The sequence below is a fragment of the Diaphorina citri genome, unplaced genomic scaffold, assembly GCF_000475195.1.
Source record: "Diaphorina citri unplaced genomic scaffold, Diaci psyllid genome assembly version 1.1 scaffold949, whole genome shotgun sequence".
In the NCBI taxonomy this organism is placed as follows: Eukaryota; Metazoa; Arthropoda; class Insecta; order Hemiptera; family Psyllidae; genus Diaphorina; species Diaphorina citri.
The window spans coordinates 29,500-57,284 of record NW_007378380.1 but is presented as its reverse complement, the minus strand read 5'-3'; the positions used below and the strand labels follow the sequence as shown (position 1 = coordinate 57,284).

General features: G+C 38.2%; 5 protein-coding genes and 1 long non-coding RNA gene across 10 annotated transcripts in view; 4 read left to right on the top strand and 2 right to left on the bottom strand.

The window, feature by feature from the left end:
- Nucleotides 1-2,153, top strand: part of LOC103513274 (mitochondrial uncoupling protein 4) — a 25,549-nt gene extending 23,396 nt beyond the window's left edge. For all 5 annotated transcript variants that reach the window (XM_026826537.1, XM_026826538.1, XM_026826534.1 and 2 more), the window contains exons 5-8: nucleotides 82-204; nucleotides 667-864; nucleotides 1,528-1,620; nucleotides 1,873-2,153. In XM_026826537.1, coding sequence (XP_026682338.1) covers nucleotides 82-204; nucleotides 667-864; nucleotides 1,528-1,620; nucleotides 1,873-2,047 — 589 coding nt within the window. In that variant the 3' untranslated portion in view covers nucleotides 2,048-2,153. The remainder of the gene's footprint in view (nucleotides 1-81; nucleotides 205-666; nucleotides 865-1,527; nucleotides 1,621-1,872) is intronic.
- On the bottom strand, nucleotides 2,032-4,581 carry LOC113469089. Its single transcript, XR_003392625.1, has 2 exons — nucleotides 2,723-4,581; nucleotides 2,032-2,496 (listed from the first exon to the last, which is right to left on the bottom strand). It is a non-coding gene; the product is annotated as an uncharacterized LOC113469089 (long non-coding RNA).
- Nucleotides 4,582-8,780: 4,199 nt separating this feature from the next.
- LOC103513286 (tRNA-splicing endonuclease subunit Sen54) lies at nucleotides 8,781-10,481 on the top strand. The gene is made up of 3 exons (XM_008478103.3): nucleotides 8,781-9,121; nucleotides 9,386-9,698; nucleotides 10,212-10,481. The coding sequence occupies exons 1-3, from the start codon at nucleotides 9,093-9,095 to the stop codon at nucleotides 10,479-10,481; spliced, it is 612 nt and encodes a 203-aa protein (XP_008476325.1). The 5' UTR covers nucleotides 8,781-9,092.
- A 1-nt stretch (nucleotide 10,482) lies between these two features.
- On the top strand, nucleotides 10,483-16,154 carry LOC103513285 (putative uncharacterized protein DDB_G0282133). The gene is made up of 5 exons (XM_026826532.1): nucleotides 10,483-10,629; nucleotides 10,904-12,208; nucleotides 13,246-13,984; nucleotides 14,201-14,763; nucleotides 15,075-16,154. Exons 1-5 carry the CDS (start codon nucleotides 10,573-10,575, stop codon nucleotides 16,137-16,139), a joined length of 3,729 nt encoding a protein of 1,242 aa, XP_026682333.1. The 5' UTR covers nucleotides 10,483-10,572; the 3' UTR covers nucleotides 16,140-16,154.
- Nucleotides 16,155-21,492: 5,338 nt separating this feature from the next.
- On the top strand, nucleotides 21,493-23,447 carry LOC103513284. Its single transcript, XM_008478101.3, has 3 exons — nucleotides 21,493-21,559; nucleotides 22,279-22,626; nucleotides 22,902-23,447. The coding sequence occupies exons 1-3, from the start codon at nucleotides 21,509-21,511 to the stop codon at nucleotides 23,445-23,447; spliced, it is 945 nt and encodes a 314-aa protein (XP_008476323.1). The 5' UTR covers nucleotides 21,493-21,508.
- A 250-nt stretch (nucleotides 23,448-23,697) lies between these two features.
- Nucleotides 23,698-25,543, bottom strand: LOC103513283. Its single transcript, XM_008478100.1, has 4 exons — nucleotides 25,523-25,543; nucleotides 24,805-24,912; nucleotides 24,141-24,255; nucleotides 23,698-23,819 (listed from the first exon to the last, which is right to left on the bottom strand). Exons 1-4 carry the CDS (start codon nucleotides 25,541-25,543, stop codon nucleotides 23,698-23,700), a joined length of 366 nt encoding a protein of 121 aa, XP_008476322.1.
- Nucleotides 25,544-27,785: the final 2,242 nt, after the last annotated feature.

Here is a 27,785-nt window from a genome sequence, read left to right as displayed (position 1 = left end):
ATCAGCCATGTACGACGTTTGCTTTACAAAATGTGACCTAATTTGTTCTAATTATGTAATGTGTATCTTATATTTTTCCAGGAAATCAGCAATCAGTGGCGTATCATCAGGGGCACTGGCTCAGTTCCTATCCAGTCCCGCGGATCTGGTCAAAGTTCAGATTCAGATGGAGGGCAAACGACAGCTCCAGGGAAAAGCGCCCAGGTATGTGCTCTATTGTGTATTTCATTGATGAGGAACATACTATGGGATGGGCAAGCTACGACACAGACCACATGAGTCTTATGTAGCAGATGTTTCATTGCTACGAAATAAAAATGGCGGTGAAAAACTGAAGAAGGACACAGACCACATGAGTCTTATGTAGCAGATGTTTCATTGCTACGAAATAAAAATGGCGGTGAAAAACTGAAGAAGATCAAAGTTCAGATTCAGATGGAGGGCAAACGACAGCTCCAGGGAAAAGCGCCCAGGTATGTGCTCTATTGTGTATTTCATTGATGAGGGACATACTACGGGATGGGCAAGCTACGACACAGACCACATGAGTCTTATGTAACAGATGTTTCATTGCTACGAAATAAAAATGGCGGTGAAAAACTGAAGAAGGAAAAAAAATGGTAACCACTAGATGTCTTCTAGATATTTTCTTCTCATTTTCCTCAGAGTACACAGTCCATGGCACGCGTTTCAGAAGATTCTGAGTGAGGGTGGGATCCGAGGTCTGTGGAAAGGTTCCATTCCCAACGTACAGAGAGCAGCACTGGTCAACCTGGGTGATCTCACAACGTACGATACGGCCAAGCATCTGATTATATCTCACACCTCCCTGTCCGATAGTCATCTAACTCATGTGTTGTCCAGGTAAATCTATAGAATAGAATATATCTTGTTTATCCTGCTGGGATAGGACTGAAAAGTCCCTTTACCCTAGCAGTCTAACCAAGGTCTTATGTATTTTGACATATTATAGGGAACATGTTTTACAGTTATAGCCTTAATCCTGTCTTCCTTCTCTCTTCGATTTCGGTACGATAAGACCATAGCAGTTACAGTTCCCTCCCCTTTATTTCTTAAAAAAAAAAAAAAAAAAAAAATGTGTTTTTTATCTGAACGGGTTTCCCCTCTTCTGAAGTCCATTTTCTTTCTTTCAATGAAAAATACAAAATTTAGTTTCCCCCAAGAAAAAACTAGGTGGCGTCGTAGCGCTTTTACTAAAACATTGGAAATTCTTCTTAACCCTAGAAAATCTAAGATTCGGAGTTGCTTCGTACGAATCCACGTCTCAGAAGGGGGAAATTATTTCAGATTCCTCAAGAAAAATGAGCTTGAAATATATAAGTAAATTGTCTTTATGAAGCAGGTATCCAAAAAAATATGGCCTCACCCTCACAGGCTGGATGAGGTTAAAATGTAAAGAGGCGAGTAGCTTTTTGTAATAAAGGGTAAAACTCTCGTCACTAGAAACCTTAGCAGTCATACAGTTATATCACACCTCTTATCTATTAAAGAATACTTGTGTTACAGTGGAATGGCTGGATTGGTGGCAGCTACAATGGGAACTCCGGCTGATGTGGTGAAAACCAGAATCATGAACCAGCCTACCGATATCAATGGACGGTAAGTCATCTTGTCTCGTTTACAAAGGGTTTCGAGTTCAACTTTGAAGGGGAAAGAATCACTTGTGTGTGATGGGTGTGGTGTGTGTGGTGGGATGTGTGTGATGGGTGTGGTGTGTGTGTGGTGGGTGTGGTGGAAAGAATCACTTGTATCATTTAAATCCTATCACATTTTAAAGGACAAACATTTCATGCAAATTTCAATAATTTGCTGGAAAAAAAAACAACACTAAAAATGCTATTTTCTCACCAGGGGTCTCCTGTACAAATCCTCCCTGGATTGCCTCCTACGCACAGTGGAAAACGAAGGGTTCCTCGCCCTGTACAAAGGTTTCCTGCCAGTTTGGATCCGAATGGCACCTTGGTCCCTCACCTTCTGGTTGTCCTTTGAGCAGATCCGCCATAGTTTGGGTGCCACTGGATTTTAAAATGGTATCCAAAATTTTCCAAATTCCCACAAATATGTGTTTTGAAATTCGTCAATAGCTGCCACAGGATTTTAAAATAGTATCCAAAATTCTACAAATTCCCACAAATATGTGTTTGAAAATTCGTCAATGGATTTTGAAAAATTGGTCCCATAGATTTATATTTTAGACTTTGCCACCGAATTTCGAAAAACTACCCCATATAATTATGTGTTTTAGAATACGGGACTGAATTTTGAAAAGCTACCCCTTATAGTTTGTTTTAGATTTAGATATTAGAAAGTTTGGGTGCACTTTTCAGACTGCCAATCTGCTTTCTTTTTTATCAGTCGATGTAAATTGAAATATGGATTCATAATTTTTGCGTATAGCAGATTGCAATCTCTACACGTGTGTGTTAAAAATTAGAATACACCATAAGAAAATGGATTTTTTTATTATTAATGTACCTTCGCCAATTCAATCACGAAATATTTGAATCTATGGTTTACCTTCGCCAATTCAATACGGTTTATGGGTTTAACCATAGTTAAATCAGTAGAAAGATCATTTTGAGCTTGTTGTGTGTGTAGGTATCTATTTTCTTTTTCTCTTTAATTATTAATTGATCTTTCAGTAGATGAGCAACTTGGGTCTCATTAGTCATTTAGAAATAAAACAATATTATTAATGTACCTTCGCCAATTCAATCACGAAATATTTGAATCTATGGTTTACCTTCGCCAATTCAATACGGTTTATGGGTTTAACTTTAACCATAGGTAAATCAGTAGAAAGATCATTTTGAGCTTGCTGTGTGTGTAGGTATCTATTTTCTTTAATTTAGAAATTAATCGATCTTTCAGTAGATGAGCAACTTGGGTCTCATTAGTCATTTAGAAATAAAACAATTTATAGAGAAACCGGTATTATTTATTAGGTCATAGACTGCCACCCTCATTGTATACTTATGTTTTATTATTATTATTTTATGGAAGTGACTCCACAATCGGTGATTCAATTCCATGGGGTTTTTATATGATTGTCACTATTCTAGTTTTTAAGAAACCCGAAGTATGGCGCAGAAAAACTAGGTGAATGCCCCAAATCAGGATTGAAAGAAATTAACAAAATTCCGACTGTGGAGACACTTTCCCATTTTTTGTAAGTCTCTTCTCTCCTCTGTGTTCCCCTATCCATTCTTCTCTACCTCTCCCTCCCTCATTATATCTCTTTCTCGCTCTTCTCTCCTCCTCCCTCTCTGACTCCTTTTCTTTTCCTCTTTGTATTATTTTGCCAATGCAAAACTTGTTGTTCTCATCTTTGTAGATTTTTTTTTTTTTAAGATTCCTAGATTCTATGTTTTATTGAAGATAAGGAAAACTTTTGTTTCGACAATATTGTGTTTATACTTTTTTGCCAACAAAAACCTGTATTGGTCTGTGCCATAGTGAGTAGAAAATGAAGCTTTAAATTCGAAGAAAAGAAAGTTATTAAAGAACTTCTAATGCCCGCGTCTATGCATACGAAATAAAACAATTTTCAGATGCAAATATTGAAAACCTCAATTACCTTGAGACAACAGGCAACATACTACATATTGCCTCAGTATAATTGACCCCTAACAGCTGATGAAAATCTTGGCATGCAGCCCCTAGGGTATTTTTCTTTCATAAAAATATGCTTCCATATTAGGCACCCTTATGTGATGTATTAATTTAGTCCCAATAGGGCTGATTAGACAGATTGTTACCTATCATATTAACCTGTTACGACGTTTGTTAATTTTATTCCACACTCAGTATATAATTTTAACCCTTTGATATTCCTATTTATAAACTCTAGGCTAGAACTTGTCTCATTTTATGTTTTGTAAAAATATTGAGTATTTACCTACCCAAATATATTTTTTTTTTGTTTTTTGAAATACCTATAAATTAATATGGAAATATTTTCATTGATGAAATTCAAATAGGAATTCATGAAACAGTATTGTAATTTGTAATATGGTACAAGAAAAATGTAGTATTGTAAAAAGTAGTATAAATTAGAGAAGTATGCAATAAATAGTATTGAACAAAATGTAGGAAAATTAAGGCCCGTGCCTATAGGTTCTTATTGACATGTTTGTTGACCTCTGAGCATGCTTGAATAATGTACTTGAACGTGAATCTGTAGCTAAATATATTGAGTTATTGACACAAAATATAGGGCTAAAAAGAGAGTTAACATATCAAATAATGAACTTGTGTAGGAAATAGGAAAGCAAAAATGCTGCCTTGTAAAAATGATTTATTTATGAAGTTGAAAATGCTGCCTTGATTTTCAAGTTAAAGATGTTCCTTTATCCAAATCAGCATTTCATATAATCTACAACACGTCAAGAAAATATTCTCAAAAGATTTTCCTTGGTGAAAAAAATCGGTAAGCTGTGCTTTGCCGTATGTCGCGGGCGACATTTTGGTGTCATTTAAAAGTTAATAAACCTACCTTATGAAATAGTTATGAAAAAAGATACTTATTTAATAAAATTTGTGATAAATAAAAATGCTTTGTTACCAAAAAAAAAACATTTAAAAAAAAACAAAAACAAAAAACAAAACAAAACAAACAAAAAAAAAAAATTGGTTGTCTGATTTTATGGTTTCCTGGACAAAATTTGCACCACCATTTTCTTGTTCCTGGTAAAAAGACCTTTAATTTGATATATAGGTCGACCAGATTTGAATAAGTCCTTCTATGGGGACAGACAGACAGACCGACCGACTGACAGACACCGAAGCGAATACAATAGTCCGTCCATTATACCTTTTTATTACTATTGTAATAATAAAGGAAGGACGGACTAAAAAATCAAATTTTAGTGTGCATGGTAGCTTCAATTGGTAAGACCAGACCTTAGCAATGGTCTTCTCCTACTCCTTCTCTTCCTCTTCCTCAATTCAGACCTCTTTCCCAATCAAACTGCCTCCCCACTTCTAAACTATTCGTAGGTAATATAGGTACATCTGCCCTCCTTAATACTTAATATCTGCCAATGTTCCTTCCTGTCCAAAGTTATTATTCTCTAATACATTACCTAAATACCTACATAGTTGTGTAAATATTATTGCCATTGTTTCAAGATAGTTTTTCTCAATTGAGAGGTTTGGAATGGGTCGAAACAGAATTTTGAGAAAATGGCGCATAATCACTAACGGTCGATTAGTCTGACGAACCATATTGTTTGTGTTGGTGAAATCCACCATTAGTGATTTTTCACTAAATTTAGTGAATTCTTGGTAGTGATGGGACTCGAGTGAGATTTTTCAACTCGATTATTTTCTACTCGATTATTTTCCAACTCGAGTTGTAACTCGAGTGGAAATTAATCGAGTTGAATTGGAAGTGACTCCACAATCGGTGATTCAATTCCATGGGGTTTTTATATGATTGTCACTATTCTAGTTTTTAAGAAACCCGAAGTATGGCGCAGAAAAACTAGGTGAATGCCCCAAATCAGGATTGAAAGAAATTAACAAAATTCCGACTGTGGAGACACTTTCCCATTTTTTGTAAGTCTCTTCTCTCCTCTGTGTTCCCCTATCCATTCTTCTCTACCTCTCCCTCCCTCATTATATCTCTTTCTCGCTCTTCTCTCCTCCTCCCTCTCTGACTCCTTTTCTTTTCCTCTTTGTATTATTTTGCCAATGCAAAACTTGTTGTTCTCATCTTTGTAGATTCCCTCTCTGACTCCTTTTCTTTTCCTCTTTGTATTATTTTGCCAATGCAAAACTTGTTGTTCTCATCTTTGTAGATTTTTTTTTTTTAAGATTCCTAGATTCTATGTTTTATTGAAGATAAGGAAAACTTTTGTTTCGACAATATTGTGTTTATACTTTTTTGCCAACAAAAACCTGTATTGGTCTGTGCCATAGTGAGTAGAAAATGAAGCTTTAAATTCGAAGAAAAGAAAGTTATTAAAGAACTTCTAATGCCCGCGTCTATGCATACGAAATAAAACAATTTTCAGATGCAAATATTGAAAACCTCAATTACCTTGAGACAACAGGCAACATACTACATATTGCCTCAGTATAATTGACCCCTAACAGCTGATGAAAATCTTGGCATGCAGCCCCTAGGGTATTTTTCTTTCATAAAAATATGCTTCCATATTAGGCACCCTTATGTGATGTTTAATTTAGTCCCAATAGGGCTGATTAGACAGATTTCTGTAAGATTCCTAGATTCTATGTTTTATTGAAGATAAGGAAAACTTTTGTTTCGACAATATTGTGTTTATACTTTTTTGCCAACGAAAACCTGTACTAGTCTGTGCCATAGTGAGTAGAAAATGAAGCTTTAAATTCAAAGAAAGTAAAAAAAGAACTTCTAATGCCCTGGTCTATGCATACGAAATAAAACAATTTTCAGATGCAAATATATTGAAAACCTCAATTACCTTGAGACAACAGGCAACATGCTACATATTGCCTCAATATAATTGACCCCAAACAGCTGATGAAAATCTTGACATGCAGCCCCTAGGGCCCTAGGGTATTTTTCTTTCATAAAAATATGCTTCCATATTAGGCACCCTTATGTGATGTATTAATTTAGTCCCAATAGGGCTGATTAGACAGATTTTGTTACCTATCATATTAACCTGTTACGACGTTTGTTAATTTTATTCCACACTCAGTATATAATTTTAACCCTTTGATATTCCTATTTATAAACTCTAGGCTAGAACTTGTCTCATTTTATGTTTTGTAAAAATATTGAGTATTTACCTACCGAAATATATATTTTTTTTTTGTTTTTTGAAATACCTATAAATTAATATGGAAATATTTTCATTGATGAAATTCAAATAGGAATTCATGAAACAGTATTGTAATTTGTAATATGGTACAAGAAAAATGTAGTATTGTAAAAAGTAGTATAAATTAGGGAAGTATGCAATAAATAGTATTGAACAAAATGTAGGGAAAATAAGGCCCGTGCCTATAGGTTCTTATTGACATGTTTCTGAGCATGCTTGAATAATGTACTTGAACATGAATCTGTAGCTAAATATATATTGAGTTATTGACACAAAATATAGGGCTAAAATATAGAGTTAACATATCAAATAATGAACTTGTGTAGGAAATAGGAAAGCAAAAATGCTGCCTTGTAAAAATGATTTCTTTATGAAGTTGAAAATGCTGCCTTGATTTTCATGTTAAAGATGTTCCTTTATCCAAATCGGCATTTCATAAAATCTACAACACTTTAAGAAAATATTCTCAAAAGATTTTCCTTAGTGAGAAAAATCGGTAAGCTGTGCTTTACCGTATGTCGCGGGAGAAAAGTTTTTGTGAACTTTGGTTCAAAAAATAAAAATAAAAAGATTGAATTTGTTATACTAAACTTGTAATCTTTATTCTTATTTATTAAATAGGCACTTGTAGGTACAGAGAGTAAGTATTAAGATAGACACAAGAGATGTTACTACTATGAGGAGTCGATCAAATCTGAAAGGTCTTTAGCTCCTTCGAGTGGTTTTATAGAAACGATATGACAGTTATTGTCATAGAGTTTAGGCTAATATCATCTAACACCTAGGCAATAATGGTACTTGAGATTTGGGGATCGCTTCCTTCGAGAGCTTTTATGTCTTGAGAAGAAAGAGATGTCAAATCTTAAGTGTGATCCTTGGTTTGTTTACGTATTCCAATATTTGAAATAGATCTGTTAGAAAAGAGTTGACGCTTTGAATGGTTAAATATGAGGGCATATGGGCCATTACTTAACTCGGGCGACATTTTGGTGTCATTTAAAAGTTAATAAACCTACCTTATGAAATAGTTATGAAAAAAGGATACTTATTTAATAAAATTTGTGATAAATAAAAATGCTTTGTTATTGGTTCCACAACTTAAGACCCAGCCATTTTGATAGATATGGCTGTTATTCTTGATTTGGAATTTTGAACCTTGGTCCAAAAATACTGTCAATTTGTGCTAGCGTTAAGCTTGTGGAACTGGGTATACCTACATAATTATGAGTTTTAAAATAAAATACCTACAAATTATTTAGTATAGAAATTGAAATGTGTTGTGTTCTCTAATTTATTTTAGTACCTATTCATGTTTCTTTAATTTATATTATGTCCTTCCTATCTTCTGAGAAGCACGATATAAATGTCTTTCCCACGCTCTGAGGAATGACCATTTGTATAAATGTCTTCCGTACCTTCTGAGAAAATGCCATGTAAGTGTCTTTCCTACCTTCTGAGGAAGCAATATATAAATGCCTTCCCTACCGTCTGAGAAAGTGCCATATAAATGTCTCCTATGCCTGCTTAGAAAGTGCGATATAAATATCTTCCCTACCTGCTGAGAAAGTGCCATATAAATGTCTTTCCTAGTGCCATATAAATGTCTGGACCTTCTGAGGAAGTACCATATAAATGTTTTTCCTACCTTCTGAGGAAGTACCATGTAAATGTGTTTCCTACCTTCTGAGGAGAGGAAGTACATAAAAATGTCTTCCCTAAAATAAAGATGGCGTCTATTTTTGCTTCAAATTTTTCGAATCTATCCAAGTATCCACTCTCATTTGACCTCCTAGCGTTTTGTAAACAAAAAACATGTGACTGCAGACTGATTTCAATTCAAATTTCAAATCCAAGTATCCACTCTCATTTGACCTCCTAGCGTTTTGTAAACAAAAAACATGTGACTGCAGACTGATTTCAATTCAAATTTCAAATCAATAAACCTTCCTGGAACCTTAACACAATTTAGCAGAGCTATACAGAAAATTGGCTGAACTAAATCTTGACAGAATCAAAAAAAAAAAAAAGTTCTAGCACTTCTAGCGGATTCACGAAATTTTTGATTTTTATTAATTTTATGAATTTTTTAATGTTCTTTCCAGGAAAATGTTCATTTACAACCCTTTTTATCATATTTAAAACGGTGAACTTACTTTCTTACAAAAAAGCATTCTCCGGCAATAGCGCAACACTACAGAAATAAGCCGAATCTAAAAAGGTCCAAAGTGGTGGTTGGGCCCTTCCAATCAACAAGTCAGGATGGAAGTTCCTACTACTCCTACCACAAAGTAAGTAAACTTACTCCTAACAACCTCCACAATGGAGAACCGACCATAGCCTAGTACCAGCTCAAGAGAAAATTATCATCGACCCTCACAGAAAATTAAGAACTTGAACTGAGTATTTTTTCCATGATGGTTGATGGTCTCGGCAAGAGTCAATGGTCCATGGTTGCTGCTGTGGCTGCACACTTAATTGTTAAATGATCAGCTTGAAATATTTGGACCTGCCTTTGTTTAGTTTAGATAATAATCTTATGTATTTATTTCCAGTGGAGAAAAACTGTTGCAATCCTATCAACCTTCACCACACAAGTGTCCCACTATGAAAACACCAAAAATACTTCATTCAGAAAATAATGAGCTTGAGACAGTAGAGGTTAAAAATCATCTCAATGAAGTCCGGGAATTTCTAGGAAGACCCATTGTGGAAAAAACCTGCAACCTTTCACAAGCACAGTGGATCCCGGAGTTGAAGTGTGCAAAAGTATTGAAAAAGGTGGGCAAGAAATGGAACCACTTTGGACACAGTTTCATGGGAAATGATGTCATTTATCCAGAAGAAGCAGCTTATCTCCTTGAAATTGTAAGTGTCATGGAATGTTTTTTCATCCTGGCCTGTGTTAAAGTTATAGGATAAAAGATCTCTAAAAAAATGCACATTTCTCAAATATTTTGATCTCATTAGTATTGACTCTATGAAGCCCTTTTCATGGGCATCCACCTCAAAGACAGCTTTGGTCATTAGTAAAGAGGCTCAGTGTTACCAATCTCAGTGGTGCAGTGGTTAGCGCAGTGGACTTTGGAGGTTGGTGGTTCAAGTCCAAGTCAAGTCATGAAATTTAGCGTAGTGCATTAAGCAGGGAACAACATTTGTGACAAGCATTTATGCTTAACACAATTAAAATTCCTTAGTAAAGAGGCTTGCTGGACAAGTGGGAGTCAAAATCAACTCTGGCTTCTATCCTCCCTTTAACAATTTAAAAGTTAATTTAACTACATACTTAATTCAGAGTAGTAATAAAATAAAGTTTCAATTTCAAAAGATAGGAAATATATCAGTCATGTCTTTTAAAAATAAATAATCTTCTCATTTCAGAATGACTTGGAAATCACACATGCTGGTGTTCCACTAAGCTTACAGAAATGTTTTTCCCTTCTCCTTACTGATGAAAACGGGTGCAATCTACTCGAATACAGAGTGTTTGCACACTTTGTCACATTTGGCTACCGAGTGTTCAGACATGATCCACAAAGAGTCTCTGATGAGAAAGATGATTGTCGGGCCAAACTGACTGAGATACAGGAGCCCAGTGAAGAATATAAAGCAACTAATGTGAAAGTTGACTCAAATAATGAGAATGACTGAGATACAGGAGCCCAGTGAAGAATATAAAGCAACTAATGTGAAAGTTGACTCAAATAATGAGAAATTTGAAACAAGGTTTACGTTGGATTTGATGAAGGATGACCAAAGTTGGAAAGGATTGTCTGAGAAGTTGTATTGTCATTCTGAGGTAGGTCCACAGGTTTCTTTACCCATTTGATCTTGATACCTATATAAGTAAACATGATTAGGACTTAGGAACAGTATGGAATGTATGCTTGAAATTTTAAGTAACAGAAATACATACAGTATAAAAAACTGATTTACTTAACAAAGGTTTTTTTTCTAAAGATTAAAATTGATGGTCTTGTAAGATCAAGAACTTGATTTATGTGATATCTACCTCTAACTCATCCTTCAGCATTTACAGTCAGATATTAATTTAATTTCATTCCCTTTTTCAGAACGCCTCAAACATTGAACCAACATCTACCCAAACACAGCCAATACACACCATTGATTCTTCTTCCTCCTCTTCAGAAGAAGAAAGTGAAGATGATGAAGATAGTCGCAGCAGTAGTAGTGATTCTGACATAATGATAATTGACTCTGACAAGGAAAAGCAAGCGAAACCAAATGAGAAAAGTAAAAGCATTGAAATTTTAACCCTAGATTCCTCCGAAGATGAAGGCAAAAGCCATAAACAAATCCTAACTGGTACGAAAACTACTTTGAAAAAAGAAAACACAAGCAATGTCCTGGAGGATTTTATTCCGTTCAAGCGTTTCAAGAATGAAGAGTCAGATGAGGACATTCCTAAACCAAGTAATCGAAGGAGAAATAAACGGAATTTGAAAATATCAAAGAACATTTTCCGACCTGATGTAAACCAAGATGTCCCACAGGGAATAGAAAATGTTTCACGAGGAATAGAACAACCTGGTAATGATCTACAAGTTAGTAATGATCTCGTAGAAGCAAATATATCTCAGTTTGTGCAGGGTGCTGTGGAACAATTGAGCCAAGCAATGAGCATGAATCTACAGGGATTAAACCAAGGCATCAATAATAGAGGAAGAGGAGGAGGTCACAGAGGACATTATGAAAGGAACTGGGGACAAAGTCAGTCATTCACACCTCAAAATCAACACTTTGTACCAGGCCCTCAAACAAATACAAACTTTGGCACTTTCTTCAACGAAAACCATTCAATGGGCAATCTCCCACAAGTAAACACCTTCGGATCTGTGACACCATTTGGCACCTCTCTGCCTCCTACGAATATTATGGATGGCACTCAATCCTCTGTCCTTAATCCTGCCTTTGAGCAACTGTCCCAGCTGAACCAAATGCTGGACGGAATCAATTCCAGCATCCAGAGAAGTGTCAGTGGTTTGTACAAACTGAAGCGCCTACAGGACCCCAACTATAGACCTTACTACAGACGACATCCCAACCAAGGGGGAAATTTCAACAATGGACCACGGTTTAATAATTTCAACGATAACAGAAACCAGTTCAATCGATTTAATAATCCACGGAGTTTCAATAATTTCAACGGACCAAATCAAAGGTTCCCTTATCAACCTATGGGGAACTATCAGCCTAGAAATATGTACCAGCCTGATGGTCACCAAATGAATCAATATAATCAAATGCAACCATATGGTTTCAATCAAGAGCCTTCTCAACCAATGATACCTCACGATGTGAATTACACAGGCAATTTGGATCCTACAGAACCAAATGCGTTTGTCAATCAAGAAAGCGGAATTTTAATTGTGTTAAGCATAAATGCTTGTCACAAATGTCGTTCCCCGCTTAATGCACTACGCTAAATTTTTTGACTTGACTTGGGATTCGAACCACCGACCTCCAGATCCGAAGTCCACCACGCTAACCACTGCACCACTGAGGTTGGTAACCAAGCAAACTACTAGGCTGACTAAAGAGAGAGAGAGAGAGAGAGAGAGAGGGAGGAAAAAAGGAAACCTTATTACTTAATATCAAGGGATTACTTACTGTACGACTATGACTCGATAGTTTGGGGCCCCTCTCTTGGTTTTGGAAAAGTTCTTCGCTGTTGAGCAGTACACATCGAAACTGATCTTCATAGGAACTTCATCAGCATTCTCTTCCATCCAAGTATTAGTATTTCCTTATTTTATTTTATTATTATCTTTTTTTTCAAGAGGTTTGATAGAGAGAACTGTAACTGGCAAGGTCTTATCGTCCCAAAATCGAAGAGAGAAGGAAGATAAGATAGGAGAAAACCAGCCGTTCCGAGAACGAACATTATCAGTTAGGGATAAAATTCGCCCCGGGCGGGAATCGAACCCGCGACCAAGCGCTGACTAGACAGACGCTACCAACAAGCAAACTACTAGGCTGACTAAAGAGAGAGAGAGAGAGAGAGCGAGAGAGAGAGAGAGAGAGGGGGGGAGGGAGGATACAGGACCCCAACTATAGACCTTACTACAGACGACATCCCAACCAAGGGGGAAATTTCAACAATGGACCACGGTTTAATAATTTCAATGATAACAGAAACCAGTTCAATCGATTTAATAATCCACGAAATTTCAACAATTTCAACGGGCCAAATCAAAGGTTCCCTTATCAACCTATGGGGAACTATCAGCCTAGAAATATGTACCAGCCCGATGGTCACCAGATGAATCAATATAATCAAATGCAACCATATGGTTTCAATCAAGAGCCTTCTCAACCAATGATATCTCACAATGTGAATTACACAGGCAATTTGGATCCTACAGAACCAAATATGTTTGTTAATCAAGGGAGTTCAAATAGTCAGAGGCCAAATGTTAATCATCAAAATTCTAATAGTAACAGGTCAAATGTAAAGAAAGAGGCAGAAGACTCTAGTAGTGAAGAAGACGATGAGAGTGAGGAGGAAGAGGATAGCGAAGAAGATGAAGTCAAACCAAATATAGCCAAAGTAAACAATGTCCTTCCAACAAGCACCTCAGTTCCTAGCAAAGCTCAGTCTATCAACCCAGTAGTGAATATCAAAAAGGAAAATGAGCAACCAACTGCTGGAACAGCTGGCTTGAATAAACCAACGCACATTCGTTTTAATGTACAAAGCAGCAGCAGTTCTGAAGAGGAAACTTCTGACGAAGAGACTGCTAATAAAGTCGTCTCAAACGTTGTTAAAGACAAGGAAGAAGTGGAAAAGGAAAACGAGGATGAAAGCGAAGAAGAAAGCTCTGATGAAGAGACTAACACCAAAGTTAATAAAAATTCGAATAATGTATCAAAAGGAGAAATCGTGAAGAACAAAGATGAAGTCAATAAAGAAAATGAACAAGAAAGTGAAGAAGAGAGCTCGGAAGAAGATAGTGGAAAAGACAGCTCAAGTGATGATGCAAGTGATGAAAACATGGATACAGATAATAACAATGAACCTGCTTCCAACGAAACCATGTTTGCTGTCAGCTTCAAGAAACGGACGCACATTCGTTTCAACATTGAAGATTCTGACGATGAAACTGCTGATAACGCTGATAAAGTTAGCAAAGATAACGACAAAGCAGAAGAGAGCTCGGAAGAAGATAGTGGAAAAGACAGCTCAAGTGATGATGCAAGTGATGAAAACATGGATACAGATAATAACAATGAATCTGCTTCCAACGAAACCATGTTTGCTGACAGCTTCAAGAAACGGACGCACATTCGGTTCAATATCGAAGATTCTGACGATGAACCTGCTGATGGCGCTGATAAAGTTAGCAAAGATAACGACAAAGCTCAAAAAGTTGAAGGAACACATCAAAAAGTTCAAGGAACACAACTTCAAGGTGAACTACTCAATGGTGACATTAATGCAGACAAGCAAGGGAACACAACAGACGAAGAACTGGAACGTGAGAACGAGAAGCTCATCATCTTCCACAGTGAGATCATAACGCCTGAACAGCGCTCTCAATTTCTCAACAACTTCTCCAACAATCCTGTTGACATTCTCAACTACATCTACTCGAGAATCTTATCCAATCAGCGAATCAAACTGATCGATCGGAAAATCAAGAGGTGTTTCCCAGCAAAGACAGACACGAGGCGACTGTTACTGCAAAAAGTCCTCAAGAAGGAACGAGACTCGCTGAAAAAGCGGAGGTATAATGTGCGAAAACGACTGCTGAGACGAGCCCTGAGGAAGGGGAATTGTAAAACTTACGTAGGAACTGTTCTGAAGGCGCCACCTATTGTGTCTTCTGACAGCGATGAGGATATGAAAGGAGAAGCAGAAGAGAAAGAAGACAGCTCTAATACAGGAGACAAATCTGATAAAAAACAATCACCAATCAGCGAATCAAACTGATCGATCGGAAAATCAAGAGGTGTTTCCCAGCAAAGACAGACACGAGGCGACTGTTACTGCAAAAAGTTCTCAAGAAGGAACGAGACTCGCTGAAAAAGCGGAGGTATAATGTGCGAAAACGACTTCTGAGACGAGCCCTGAGGAAGGAGAATTGTAAAACTTACGTAGGAACTGTTCTGAAGGCGCCACCTATTGTGTCTTCTGACAGCGATCAAGATATGGCAGAAGAAGCAGAAGAGAAAGAAGATGACAGCTCTAATACAGGAGACAAATCTGATAAAAAACAATCGAACAATAGTTTTGATATAAGAGATAAAGCTGACAACCTACTAAATACTGTTAGCCCCGAAGGAGAAACAAATGAAAAAGTAAGTGACAAAATAGACCCCTGTGATAGAAAAGACAATGAGGAAATTCTCAGCCAAACTAAACCTGACAGGTCTTCGCCAAGTGCAATAGTGACAAACAATAGTGAGTGTAAAGATAGTGAAAAGCTAGATGAGTTGAAGACATCCAATAAAGAAAACGTTCCAAATGATTGTGATATGAAAAGATCTAGTCCAAGTAACGAAGACAAGCTACCAATGCCAAGTGAAATCAATAAAACTTCGACAGAGGTTGATGCAAAAATACATGAAACATCAACAGAAGCTGACGAAAATGTTAAAGCTTCCAATGATACTGAAGATTCCAAAACATCCACCAGTACCCTTGATAATGCAAGTGAAAATTCTAGTGATTTAGTTGAAAGTTCTAATGAAAATTCCCAAGCTCCCAGTAGTACCTTGGAAATCACACAGTCCTCTAAAAAGACTTCAAACCTCTCCAAAGATGACCTAGAAACGTCCAAAAACAGCGCTTCCAATCTTTCAAACAATGCAATAGTACCAAACTCCAGCCTTGAAAACATTCAAACGGATGTATCAAGTAAAAACAAGACTGATCTAGACACACCAAGTGAACCAATAGAAAGTGATAATAGTGCCCACAAATTAGAAGAAAATGTTAGAAATGACAAAGAAGTTGTACAAAGTGATCATATAGTAGATGCACAAAGTGACAAAGTAGTTGCACAAAATGACAAAGTAGTTGCACAAAATGACAAAGTAGATGGACAAATTGACAAAGTAGCTCCAAGGCCTGATGAAAGTGTAGAAAATGAGACAAATAGTATGGAAGTTGATGAGACGGAAAGCACTATTCATACGGAAAGTAAAGATAGAAGCAATAGTGAACAAAGTAAAACTGGTGAACTTAGTGACGATGTAAACAAGTCGGAAGAAACACTTGAAGAAAAGGAAACTCAATCCTTACTCAATGATGAGGAATGTAGCACGTATGGTGAGTACTTTTAGTTATAAATTTGGGACTCGAACCAACGACTTCGGGGTAAAACGATCTAAGAGAGAGACAGTAATGTTATTCAAGTCTCCATTCTAATTCATTGTGATTTATAAATTCCAATTGTTTTTCGAAAAAAAAAAAGAAAAAAAAAACCTTTTGATGCTTTTAGTAAAAAGAGGAATGGTGTTGATAATGGTTCGATCGCAAAAAAAAAAAAAAACCTTTTGATGCTTTTAGTAAAGAGGAATGGATAATGGGTCGATTTTAGTTTTAGTCTGACCAAGAACTAGATAGTACCTATGTATGTAGGTATTTCAATTTGCTCGATTAAAAAAAAAGTAATGGTGTGTGTTAGTACTGATAGATTTTGCTACTTTGTGTTTGAAGATAGAGCTTTAGAGGTTAACCAAATGGAGCCAAAAAAAAAAATTAGTCTCATTTTTAACTAGTGAAATCAATAAAACTTCGACAGAGGTTGATGCAAAAATACATGAAACATCAACAGAAGCTGACGAAAATGTTAAAGCTTCCAATGCTACTGAAGATTCCAAAACATCCACCAGTACCCTTGATAATGCAAGTGAAAATTCTAGTGATTTAGTTGAAAGTTCTGATGAAAATTCCCAAGCTCCCAGTAGTACCTTGGAAATCACACAGTCCTCTGAAAAGACTTCAAACCTCTCCAAAGATGACCTAGAAACGTCCAAAAACAGCGCTTCCAATCTTTCAAACGATGCAATAGTACCAAACTCCAGCCTTGAAAACATTCAAACGGATGTATCAAGTAAAAACAAGACTGATCTAGACACACCAAGTGAACCAATAGAAAGTGATAATAGTTCCCACAAATTGGAAGAGAATGTTAGAAATGACAAAGAAGTTGTACAAAGTGATATAGTAGATGCACAAAGTGACAAAGTAGTTGCACAAAATGACAAATTAGTTGCACAAAATGACAAAGTAGTTGGACAAATTGACAAAGTAGCTCCAAGGCCTGATGAAACTGTAGAAAACCGCAACTTGGGGGTTATAGGACAGAGGCGCTACTCTACAGACTAGGCTGGCGGTTTACTAATTCCAGTGTTACAAGGACACGGAAATACCTATGCGGTAAACTGTTGAAGTTGAAAGATACCTATCTATCTTGTATAGGAGACAGGATAGGAGAAAGCCTGCCGTTCCGAGAACGAACAATATCCGTTCAGGATAAAAATCCGCTCCGGCTATGAATCGCACCCGCGACCTATTGCTTATAAGGCAGACGCGCTACCAACCAAGCTAACTAGGCTGGCGAAAAGGTTGTTAAACAGCAGATGCAGATGCAGGAAGGATCACTTGAAGTGTCGACAAGCCAGCGGTGCAGCGTCGATAGTAAGTTGAAAACACCAGTCCCCAAAGGACCACTAAAGTGAAGCAACGTTGCGCGTGGTTAGAACCCGGATGGGTCATTCTAGGCAATCACGTGCTGCTGTCTTTTCCCGCCCCCACACACGCTGGGTGAGGTTAATGTGAGTAGGTTAAGCTAGCAGTTATAAAAAGTGTCAGCAGACTCGAAGATTTTGACACTTTTATCCCTGAGAATAATTCAGCTAAAATAAGAGGAGGTTTCAGCCCCATGGGATTTTTACTCCCTAGGGGAGTGTACCGAAGTGTTGAAATTTCTAGAGTGGGTGGAATGTCTCTAAGTAATAATGAACCTAAATGGTTTTTAGGCCTGATCCCTAGACTTTTCCCCCTTCTTTTTCGCACTTAGCCTGTAGGTACCTATCTGATAGTCACTTACTTGTAGTTTGTGGAGATTTCATCATATTTCCCGATTTTGAAAATTTGGACCGATTGCAATACTTTCATTACTAGTATAGCTCGCTATACTGTAGTAATAGAAAGTAAAAAGTGTCAGCAGACTCGAAGATTTTGACACTTTTATCCCTGAGAATAATTCAGCTAAAATAAGAGGTTTCAGCCCTATGGGATTTTTACTCCCTAGGGGAGTGTACCGAAGTGTTGAAATTTCTAGAGTGGGTGGAATGTCTCTAAGTAATAACTAATAATGAACCTAAATGGTTTTTAGGCCTGATCCTGATCCCTAGACTTTTCCCCCTTCTTTTTCGTACTTAGCCTGTAGGTACCTATCTGATAGCCACTTACTTGTAGTCTGTGGAGATTTCATCACATACAATATGGCTACGAAGATGGGCAGTGTTTGGAAACAGGACTTGATTCTGTTCAGAATCCCTTCAACACATATGATCACCAAACGAATCTGAAAAGCAGAAAAATACCAGTTAGCTTGGAGGGTAGCACGTTTGCCTTGTAAGTGCTAGGCCACGGGTTCGATTCTCGCCAGGGGCGGATTTTATCCTGAACAGATAAGGTTTGTTCTCGGAACTACTGACTTTCTCCTATCCTGTCCTGCTTCTCTCTTCGCCTTCGGGACAATAAGACCTTAACAGTTACACAGTTCCCTCTATCACTCTTGAATAAAAAAAAATGACAAGTGTGAGATGTAAAGTTATTTTCAGAAATGTAACCCTGAAACCCTGAAAAGAAAAACCTTTTCAACTACTAAACAAAGACACATTTTAGGACCTACTCGTAATTCTCATCGAAGTCACACATGGCCTTAATAAGGTGTATTTTCCTTTTGGAAAACTGACCACTGGAAAATTGATCACTGCTCCATTCAGTTAACATTAGATCAGCCGTCAATTTTCCAGTGGTCAGTTTCCCGAAAAGGAAATACACCTATGCTTAGTGTGTAAATAAATAAAATATATTAAAAGCTGAACGGATAAGATTCGTTCTCGGAACGGCTGGTTTTCTCCTATCTTATGTTCCTTCTCTCTTCGATTTCGGGACGATGAGACCTTGGCAGTTACAGTTCTCTCTATCAAACCTCCTGAAAAAAAAAGATAATAATAAAATAAAAAAATACTAATATATTCCCTGTTTTGATTTCAGGCCGGATCAAGAACTTCCATCACCAGGTCAAATGTCAGAACTCCTGTCTAGATACCGGGATACCCACTCCGTGCCCTACCTATTTGCTGTGGTTCTTCCAGGCGCGATCAGTCTATACCGGTATGCGGATGTGTTTATTCCAACCCTGCTGGAGAACTTGGACTAGGTTTAATAGAGGGAACTGTAACGGAGGTCTAAATCCAAGAGAGAAAGACAGGAACGAAACTTGTCTGTTTAGGATAAAGCGCCGAGCGGGAATCGAACCCGCGACCTAGCGCTTTCAAGGCAGGCGAGCTGCATGCTAACTAGGCTAGCTGTGATGTATTTATTCCAACCCTGCTCGAGAACTTGGACTAGGCTTGAGAGAGGTATCTAAAACGGAGGTCTTATCGTCCCGAAATCCAAGAGAGGAAGACAGGAAAGCCAGGCGTTCCGAGAACGAAACTTGTCTGTGTAGTGTGTAGGTTTGATAGAGGGAACTGTAACAACGGAGGTCTTATTGTCCCAAAATCCAAGGGAGACCGACAGGGAAGCCAGGCGTTCCGAGAACGAAACTTGTCTGTGTAGGATAACACCCCAAGCGGGAATCGAACCCGCGACCTTACGCTTACAAGGTCGGCGAGACATCTTCCATGCTAACTAGGCTAGCTGTGATGTGTTCAATAGTTTAATTAGACCTTGCTAGAAAATATTAAAAAGTTAGAACTTTCAAATAAAATATCTCACCGAAGTGAACACCACATAGTAGACCAGTGTCGTAGGCAGTAGGAAGAGGAGCACAGTGAAAGCTATGGTGCCAATGAACAGCTGTTCTGTTGTGTACGGGACAGAGTCTACTTTGCCTGGCTCTGGATTTCGTTTCTTCCCGATAAACACCCGGGCGAGAATCAGCAGGCTTTGGAGTTGAATGTTGTACAACCTGTGAAAGAGAGGGGGGAAGGGAATCGAACCCGCGACCTAGCGCTTTCAAGGCAGGCGAGCTGCATGCTAACTAGGCTAGCTGTGATGTATTTATTCCAACCCTGCTGGAGAACTTGGACTAGGTTTGATAGAGGGAACTGTAACGGAGGTCTTATCGTCTCGAAATCCAAGAGAGGAAGACAGGAAAGCCAGGCGTTCCGAGAACGAAACTTGTCTGTGTAGGACTAGGTTTGATAGAGGGAACTGTAACAACGGAGGTCTTATAGTCCCAAATCCAAGGGAGACCGACAGGGAAGCCAGGCGTTCCGAGAACGAAACTTGTCTGTGTAGGATAACGCCCCAAGCGGGAATCGGACCCGCGACCTTGCTTACAAGGTCGGCGGGATATTTAACTAGGCTAGCTGTGATGTATTTATTCCAACCCTGCTCGAGAACTTGGACTAGGCTTGAGAGAGGTATCTAAAACGGAGGTCTTATTGTCCCAAAATCCAAGGGAGACCGACAGGAAAGCCAGGCGTTCCGAGAACGAAACTTGTCTGTGTAGGATAACGCCCCAAGCGGGAATCGAACCCGCGACCTTGCGCTTACAAGGTCGGCGAGACATCTTCCATGCTAACTAGGCTAGCTGTGATGTGTTCAATAGTTTAATTAGACCCTGCTAGAACTATGGTGAAAATGTGTGACGTTTAACTACCTAGATATTTTTATTTTTACGTAGTGTCCCGGAGGGTCACCCGTCCAAATACTAACCACGCACAACGGTGCTTAACTTCATTGATCGTGTTACCTGAAAAACTTGCCTAGACGTTGTAAAGAAAAATGTAAAGTTGTACAGAATAAAATGTGATTAATTTTTTATACAAAATTTTACAGCGAAGACACAGAAATACATACAACAAAATGAAAAAGTAAAAAAAAATAAAAAAAAAAAAAAAAAAAAAAAAAAAAAAAAAAAAAAAAAAAACGAAGGAATTGCCACAAAAACAAGTAAATATTTTTAAAAGTAAATAAATTATGAAATAAATATTCCAAAAAGTTCATTAAAATAAATAGGAAAACAAAATAATAACTAATTCAGAGCAAAAAAATTCTGAGAATTCAGAAAAAAATTTGCGAGAGGTTTTTTCAAGCTTCCCAGACCTGTCCAGCATGAAGGTTCCCACCCGAATCCCACCCTCGGCACCTAACTTTGGTAGCACAACTTCGGAGTTCAGAAAGAGGAGGAGCCTAAGTGAAAGTTTAGGTGGGGGAAATTCTACTACGCATGTGCTACGACTCGAGCTTTCTAGACGATGCCAATTGACCAAATTCTACTGAGCTTTTCACACGATGCAACTTGTTCAGTATCAAGCGGTATTAGGGGAAATTTTCCCCTACCTATACTGCCTGATTTGACTCCTCTTCTTCTGAACTTTTTCAGTATACTGATAAAGTTAGGTACTTTGGGAGGGCATTCGGGTGGGGACCCTGCTTCTCGAACCACTTTGGACACAGTTTCATGGGAAATGATGTCATTTATCCAGAAGAAGCAGCTTATCTCCTTGAAATTGTAAGTGTCATGGAATTTTTATTCATCCTGGCCTGTGTTAAAATTATTGGATAAAAGTCTCTCTAAAAAAAATTGCACATTTCACAAATATTTTGATCTCATTAGTATTGACTCTATGAAGCCCTTTTTATGGGCATCCACCTCAAAGACAGCTTTGGTTGTTAGTAAAGAGGCTCAGTGTTACCAATCTCAGTGGTGCAGTGGTTAGCGCGGTGGACTTCGGAGGTTGGTGGTTCAAGTCCAAGTCAAGTCATAAAATTTAGCGTAGTGCATTAAGCAGGGAACAACATTTGTGACAAGCATTTATGCTTAACACAATTAAAATTCCTTAGTAAAGAGGCTTGCTGGACGAGTGGGAGTCAAAATCAACTCTGGCTTCTACCCCCTTCAACAATTTAAAAGTTAATTTAACTACATAATTCAGAGTAGTAATAAAATAGAAAAAAAAAAAAAAAAACCTTTTGATGCTTTTAGTAAAGAGGAATGGATAATGGGTCGATTTTAGTTTTAGAAAAAAAAAGTAATGGTGTGTGTTAGTACTGATAGAATTTTGCTACTTTGTATTTGAAGGTTGAAGATAGAGCTTTAGAGCTTAACCAAATGGAGCCAAAAAAAAAAATCTTCGTCTTATTTTTAACGAATAAAATAAAGTTTCAATTTCAAAAGATAGGAAATATATCAGTCATGTCTTTTAAAAATAAATAATCTTCTCATTTCAGAATGACTTGGAAATCACACATGCTGGTGTTCCACTAAGCTTACAGAAATGTTTTTCCCTTCTCCTTACTGATGAAAACGGGTGCAATCTACTCGAATATAGAGTGTTTGCACACTTTGTCACATTTGGCTACCAAGTGTTCAGACATGATCCACAAAGAGTCTCTGATGAGAAAGATGATTGTCGGGCCAAACTGACTGAGATACGGGAGCCCAGTGAAGAATATAAAGCAACTAATGTGAAAGTTGACTCAAATAATGAGACATTTGAAACAAGGTTTACCTTGGATTTGATGAAGGATGACCAAAGTTGGAAAGGATTGTCTGAGAAGTTGTATTGTCATTCTGAGGTAGGTCCACAGGTTTCTTTACCCATTTGATCTTGATACCTATATAAGTAAACATGATTAGGACTTAGGAACAGTATGGACTGTATGCTTGAAATTTTAAGTAACAGAAATACATACAGTATAAAAAACTGACTTACTTAACAAAGGTTTTTTTTTCTAAAGATTAAAATTGATGGTCTTGTAAGATCAAGAACTTGATTTATGTGATACCTACCTCTAACTCATTCTTCAGCATTTACAGTCAGATATTAATTTAATTTTATTCCCTTTTTCAGAACGCCTCAAACATTGAACCAACACCTACTCAAACACAGCCAATACACACCATTGATTCTTCTTCCTCCTCTTCAGAAGAAGAAAGTGAAGATGATGAAGATAATAGCAGCAGTAGTAGTGATTCTGATATAATGGTAATCGACTCTGACAAGGAAAAGCAAGCAAAACCAAATGAGAAAAGCAAAAGCATTGAAATTTTAACCCTAGATTCCTCCGAAGATGAAGGCAAAAGCCATAAACAAATCCTAACTGGTACGAAAACTACTTTGAAAAAAGAAAACACAAGCAGTGTCCTGGAGGATTTCATTCCGTTCAAGCGTTTCAAGAATGAAGAGTCAGATGAGGACATTCCCAAACAAAGTAATCGAAGGAAAAATAAACGGAATTTGAAAATATCAAAGAACATTTTCCGACCTGATGTAAACCAAGATGTTCCACAAGGAATAGAAAATGTTTCACAAGGAATAGAACAACCTGGTAATGATCTCCAAGTTAGTAATGATCTCGTAGAAGCAAACATATCTCAGTTTGTGCAGGGCACTTGAAGTGTCGACAAGCCAGCGGTGCAGCGTCGATAGTAAGTTGAAAACACCAGTCCCCAAAGGACCACTAAAGTGAAGCAACGTTCCGCGTGGTCGGCGTGGTTGGAACCCGGATGGGTCATTCTAGGCAACCGCGTGCTGCTGTCTTTTCCCGCCCCCACACAGGCTGGGTGAAGTTAATGTGAGTAGGTTAAGCTAGCAGTGGTGGCCAAAATGTGAACCCGACCCGAGCCGCTAGCTTCTAACTGGGGAGTCAGCTTGATTGTACCTGGAAATTGAAAAGGTTTTTTTTCTGTTTTTGCTGGACAGGGGTGGCCAAAATGTGAACCCGACCCGAGCCGCTAGCTTCTAACTGGGGAGTCAGCTTGATTGTACCTGGAAATTGAAAGAGATTTGTCAGAGGGAACTGTAACTGCTAAGGTCTTAGGTCTTATCGTCCAGAAATTGCAGAGACAAGGAAGACAGGATAGGAGAAAGCCTGCCGTTCCGAGAACGAACAATATCCGTTCAGGATAAAAATCCGCTCCGGCTATGAATCGCACCCGCGGCCTAGTACTTATAAGGCAGACGCGCTACCAACCAAGCTAACTAGGCTGGCGAAAAGGTTGTTAAACAGCAGATGCAGGAAGGATCACTTGAAGTGTCGACAAGGATCACTTGAAGTGTCGACAAGGTACCTATCTGATAGTCACTTACTTGTAGTCTGTGGAGATTTCATCACATACAATATGGCTACAAAGATGGGCAGTGTTTGGAAACAGGACTTGATTCTGTTCAGAATCCCTTCAACACATATGATCACCAAACGAATCTGAAAAGCAGAAATGTACCAGTTAGCTTGGAGGGTAGTATGTCTGTCTTGTAAGTGCTAGGCCACGGGTTCGATTCTCGCCAGGGGCGGATTTTATCCTGAACAGATAAGGTTTGTTCTCGGAACTACTGACTTTCTCCTAGCCTGTCCTGCTTCTCTCTTCGCCTTCGGGACAATAAGACCTAAGCAGTTGCACAGTTCCCTCTATCACTCTTGAATTTTTTTTAAAAAAAAGACAAGTGTGAGATGTAAAGTTATTTTCAGAAATGTAACCCTGAAAAGAAAAACCTTTTCAACTACTAAACAAAGACACATTTTAGGACCTACTCGTAATTCTCATCGAAGTCACACATGGCCTTAATAAGGTGTACTTATTTTCCTTTTGGAAAACTGACCACTGGAAAATTGATCACTGCTCCATTCAGTTTACATTAGACCAGCCGTCAATTTTTCAGTGGTCAGTTTCCCCAAAAGGAAATACACCTATGCTTAGCGTGTAAATAAATAAAATATATTAAAAAGTTAGAACTTTCAAATAAAATATCTCACCGAAGTGAACACCACATAGTAGACCAGTGTCGTAGGCAGAAGGAAGAGGAGCACAGTGAAAGCTATGGTACCTATGAACAGCTGTTCTGTTGTGTACGGGACCGAGAGCTAAGGGCATTGATGAAATCCTAGAGAACTACAGGTGTAAATTATCTTCGGCTAAAAGAGTATTTTATGCAGGACTAACATTACCTTGTGCTAGGAGTATATTCTGCTGAAACAATACTTAAATCTCTTTGAAAAAATGGCCCATTTAGGCTTTAGATCTACTAAGGTCGGGGGGCGCAGAGTGAGTTTTGATCTCGAGAGGTTACTTTACAACTAACTGTAATTAAACTCGCAAAGACTTCATCACAAGACATGAAGATGTACCTCGGCCGCCTATAACTTTTTAAATGGAGTTTAAACTCACTTTGTGGCTCCGGGGGTTAAAAAAAAAGCTTTAGAGTACCTGTTACATAGGATATGAGAGCTAAGGGCATTGATGAAATCCTAGAGAACTACAGGTGTAAATTATCTTCGGCTAAAAGAGTATTTTATGCAGGACTAACATTAACTTGTGCTAGGAGTATATTCTGCTGAAACAGTACTTAAATCTCTTTGAAAAAATGGCCCATTTTTAAGGCAATCCAGGCTTTAGATCTACCTACTAAGGTCGGGGGGCGCAAAGTGAGTTTTGATCTCGAGTTACTTTACAACTAACTGTAATTAAACTCACAAAGACTTCATCACAAGACATGAAGATGTACCTCGGCCGGCTATAACTTTTTAAACGGAGTAAACTCACTTTGTGGCTCCGGGGGTTAAAAAAAAAAAAAGCTTTAGAGTAGGTACCTGTTACATGGGATACACAAGTTTTCCAGTCAGCACCGAGGTGAGCACCTGACTCCAGGGTACCGGGTTCGATGTATTCAGAGGATCAGGAATGGTCATCTCTAGGGTTTTCAATAGGGATTGCTGGACAGGGGTGGCCAAAATGTGAACCCGACCCGAGCCGCTAGCTTCTAACTGGGGAGTCAGCTTGATTGTACCTGGAAATTGAAAAGGTTTTTTTCTGTTTTTAAGAGATTTGTCAGAGGGAACTGTAACTGCTAAGGTCTTAGGTCTTATCGTCCAATTTTCATATCAATCAAAAACATCTCTCTTGCTTCACTCGCTCTTATCTCGTGCTTTTCAAATTGAAAGCTAATCTGGATATCCCCCCTCTCACTCTTTCCCTACTTGCTTCAATTGGTTACGGATATTTAAGGGATTTTTTTAACCAGAGAAATGAGTATTGAGGGGGGAAGGGTCATTTTAGGGGCGGCTTTTCTTGTAATTTTACTTTTTGTTAGAGGTGATTTTTTATGTCTTTTTAAAGAGGTTTGACAGAGGAGCCTGCAACTGCTAGGGTCTTATCGTCCCGAAATAGAAGAGAGAAGGATGACAGGATAGGAGAAAGTCAGCCGTTCCGCGCTTTGAATTTCTTGTCCTATTCAACATGTGAAATTTTCTTCTCAAGGTCTTTCACGCACATGGTTTATAAAATTTAATAAGGTAGGTACGTACCTAACACCTATGGCAAATATCATGAGCTTGTGCTAGTCCAGTCTCGAATTGAAAACTCCATCGCGGGAATCCACGCGCCACGGAATGATTTATTTTAAGATTTAAGAGGTTTGATAGAGGGAACTGTAACACCTAAGGTCTTATCGTCCCAAAATTGAAGAGAGAAGGAAGACAGGATAGGGAAAAGCCAGCCGTTCCGAGAACAACCATTATCCGTTCAAGATAAAATCCGCAACGGCGCGGAATTGAACCCGCGGCCCAGTGCTTACAAGGCAGACACGTTACCAATCTAGCCAAAAACATAAATCCTGGAGAAAGAAGAAGAAGAAGAAGAAGAAGAAGAAGAAGAAGAAGAAGAAGAAGAAGAAGAAGAAGATGATTAGGTATCAGCCAACAAAATACACTTTTATTTAAACTCGTAATATGCAGGTAGCAGGTAAAGACCATTTTATTTTTCGCACACGCTAGGCAAAATAAGTCTCTTTCCCTTTGATGCCTTAACTTGGAACCTCTTGTATGTACAGAAATATGTATGTAGATTCCTTTAGGTAAGTTACGGTAGGCATGTCCTAAACCTAATAGTTTCACTGTTCCGTTGAAAACCAGAGTTACGGGTTAGTTTCACCGTTGAGTTGTTACCAGTGGCGTAGCGTGTATGTATGGCGTGTATGGCGGCCAAACAACTCAAAAGTTCACTCTAATGCCCATAAATATTAAGCAATCAAGCCAAAAACATAAATCCTGGAGAAAGAAGAAGAAGAAGAAGAAGAAGAAGAAGAAGAAGAAGAAGAAGAAGAAGAAGAAGATGAAGATGAAGATGATTAGGTATCAAAAGAAGATGAAGATGATTAGGTATCAGCCAACAAGATACACTTTTATTTAAACTCGTAATATGCAGGTAGCAGGTAAAGACCATTTTGTTTTTCGCACACGCTAGGCAAAATAAGTCTCTTTTCCTTTGATGCCTTAACTTGGAACCTCTTGTATATCCAGAAATATGTAGATTCCTTTAGGTAAGTTACGGTAGGCATGTCCTAAACCTAACAGTTTCACTGTTCCGTTGAAAACCAGAGTTACGGGTTAGTTTCACCGTTGAGTTGTGACCAGTGGCGTAGCGTGTATGTATGGCGTGTATGGCGGCCATACAACTCAAAAGTTCACTCTAATGCCCATAAATATTAAGGGCATGTACTGTGATGGGACTTGGTAGACCTGTGCATGAGCCCAACACGCCTTACACTTGAATTTAGACCACGCTACGCCACTGGTTGTGACTAGATAACATGATGTGGAAGTATAGGGAACATTTGATGAATTGACCGTTGAGTTGTGACTAGTGAGTGAAACATAAACCACAGTTCCCATTTGCTAGACCAGCACTGACCAGGGCGTAATTTCTGAAAACAGAATGAAATATTCACCATGTAAAATAT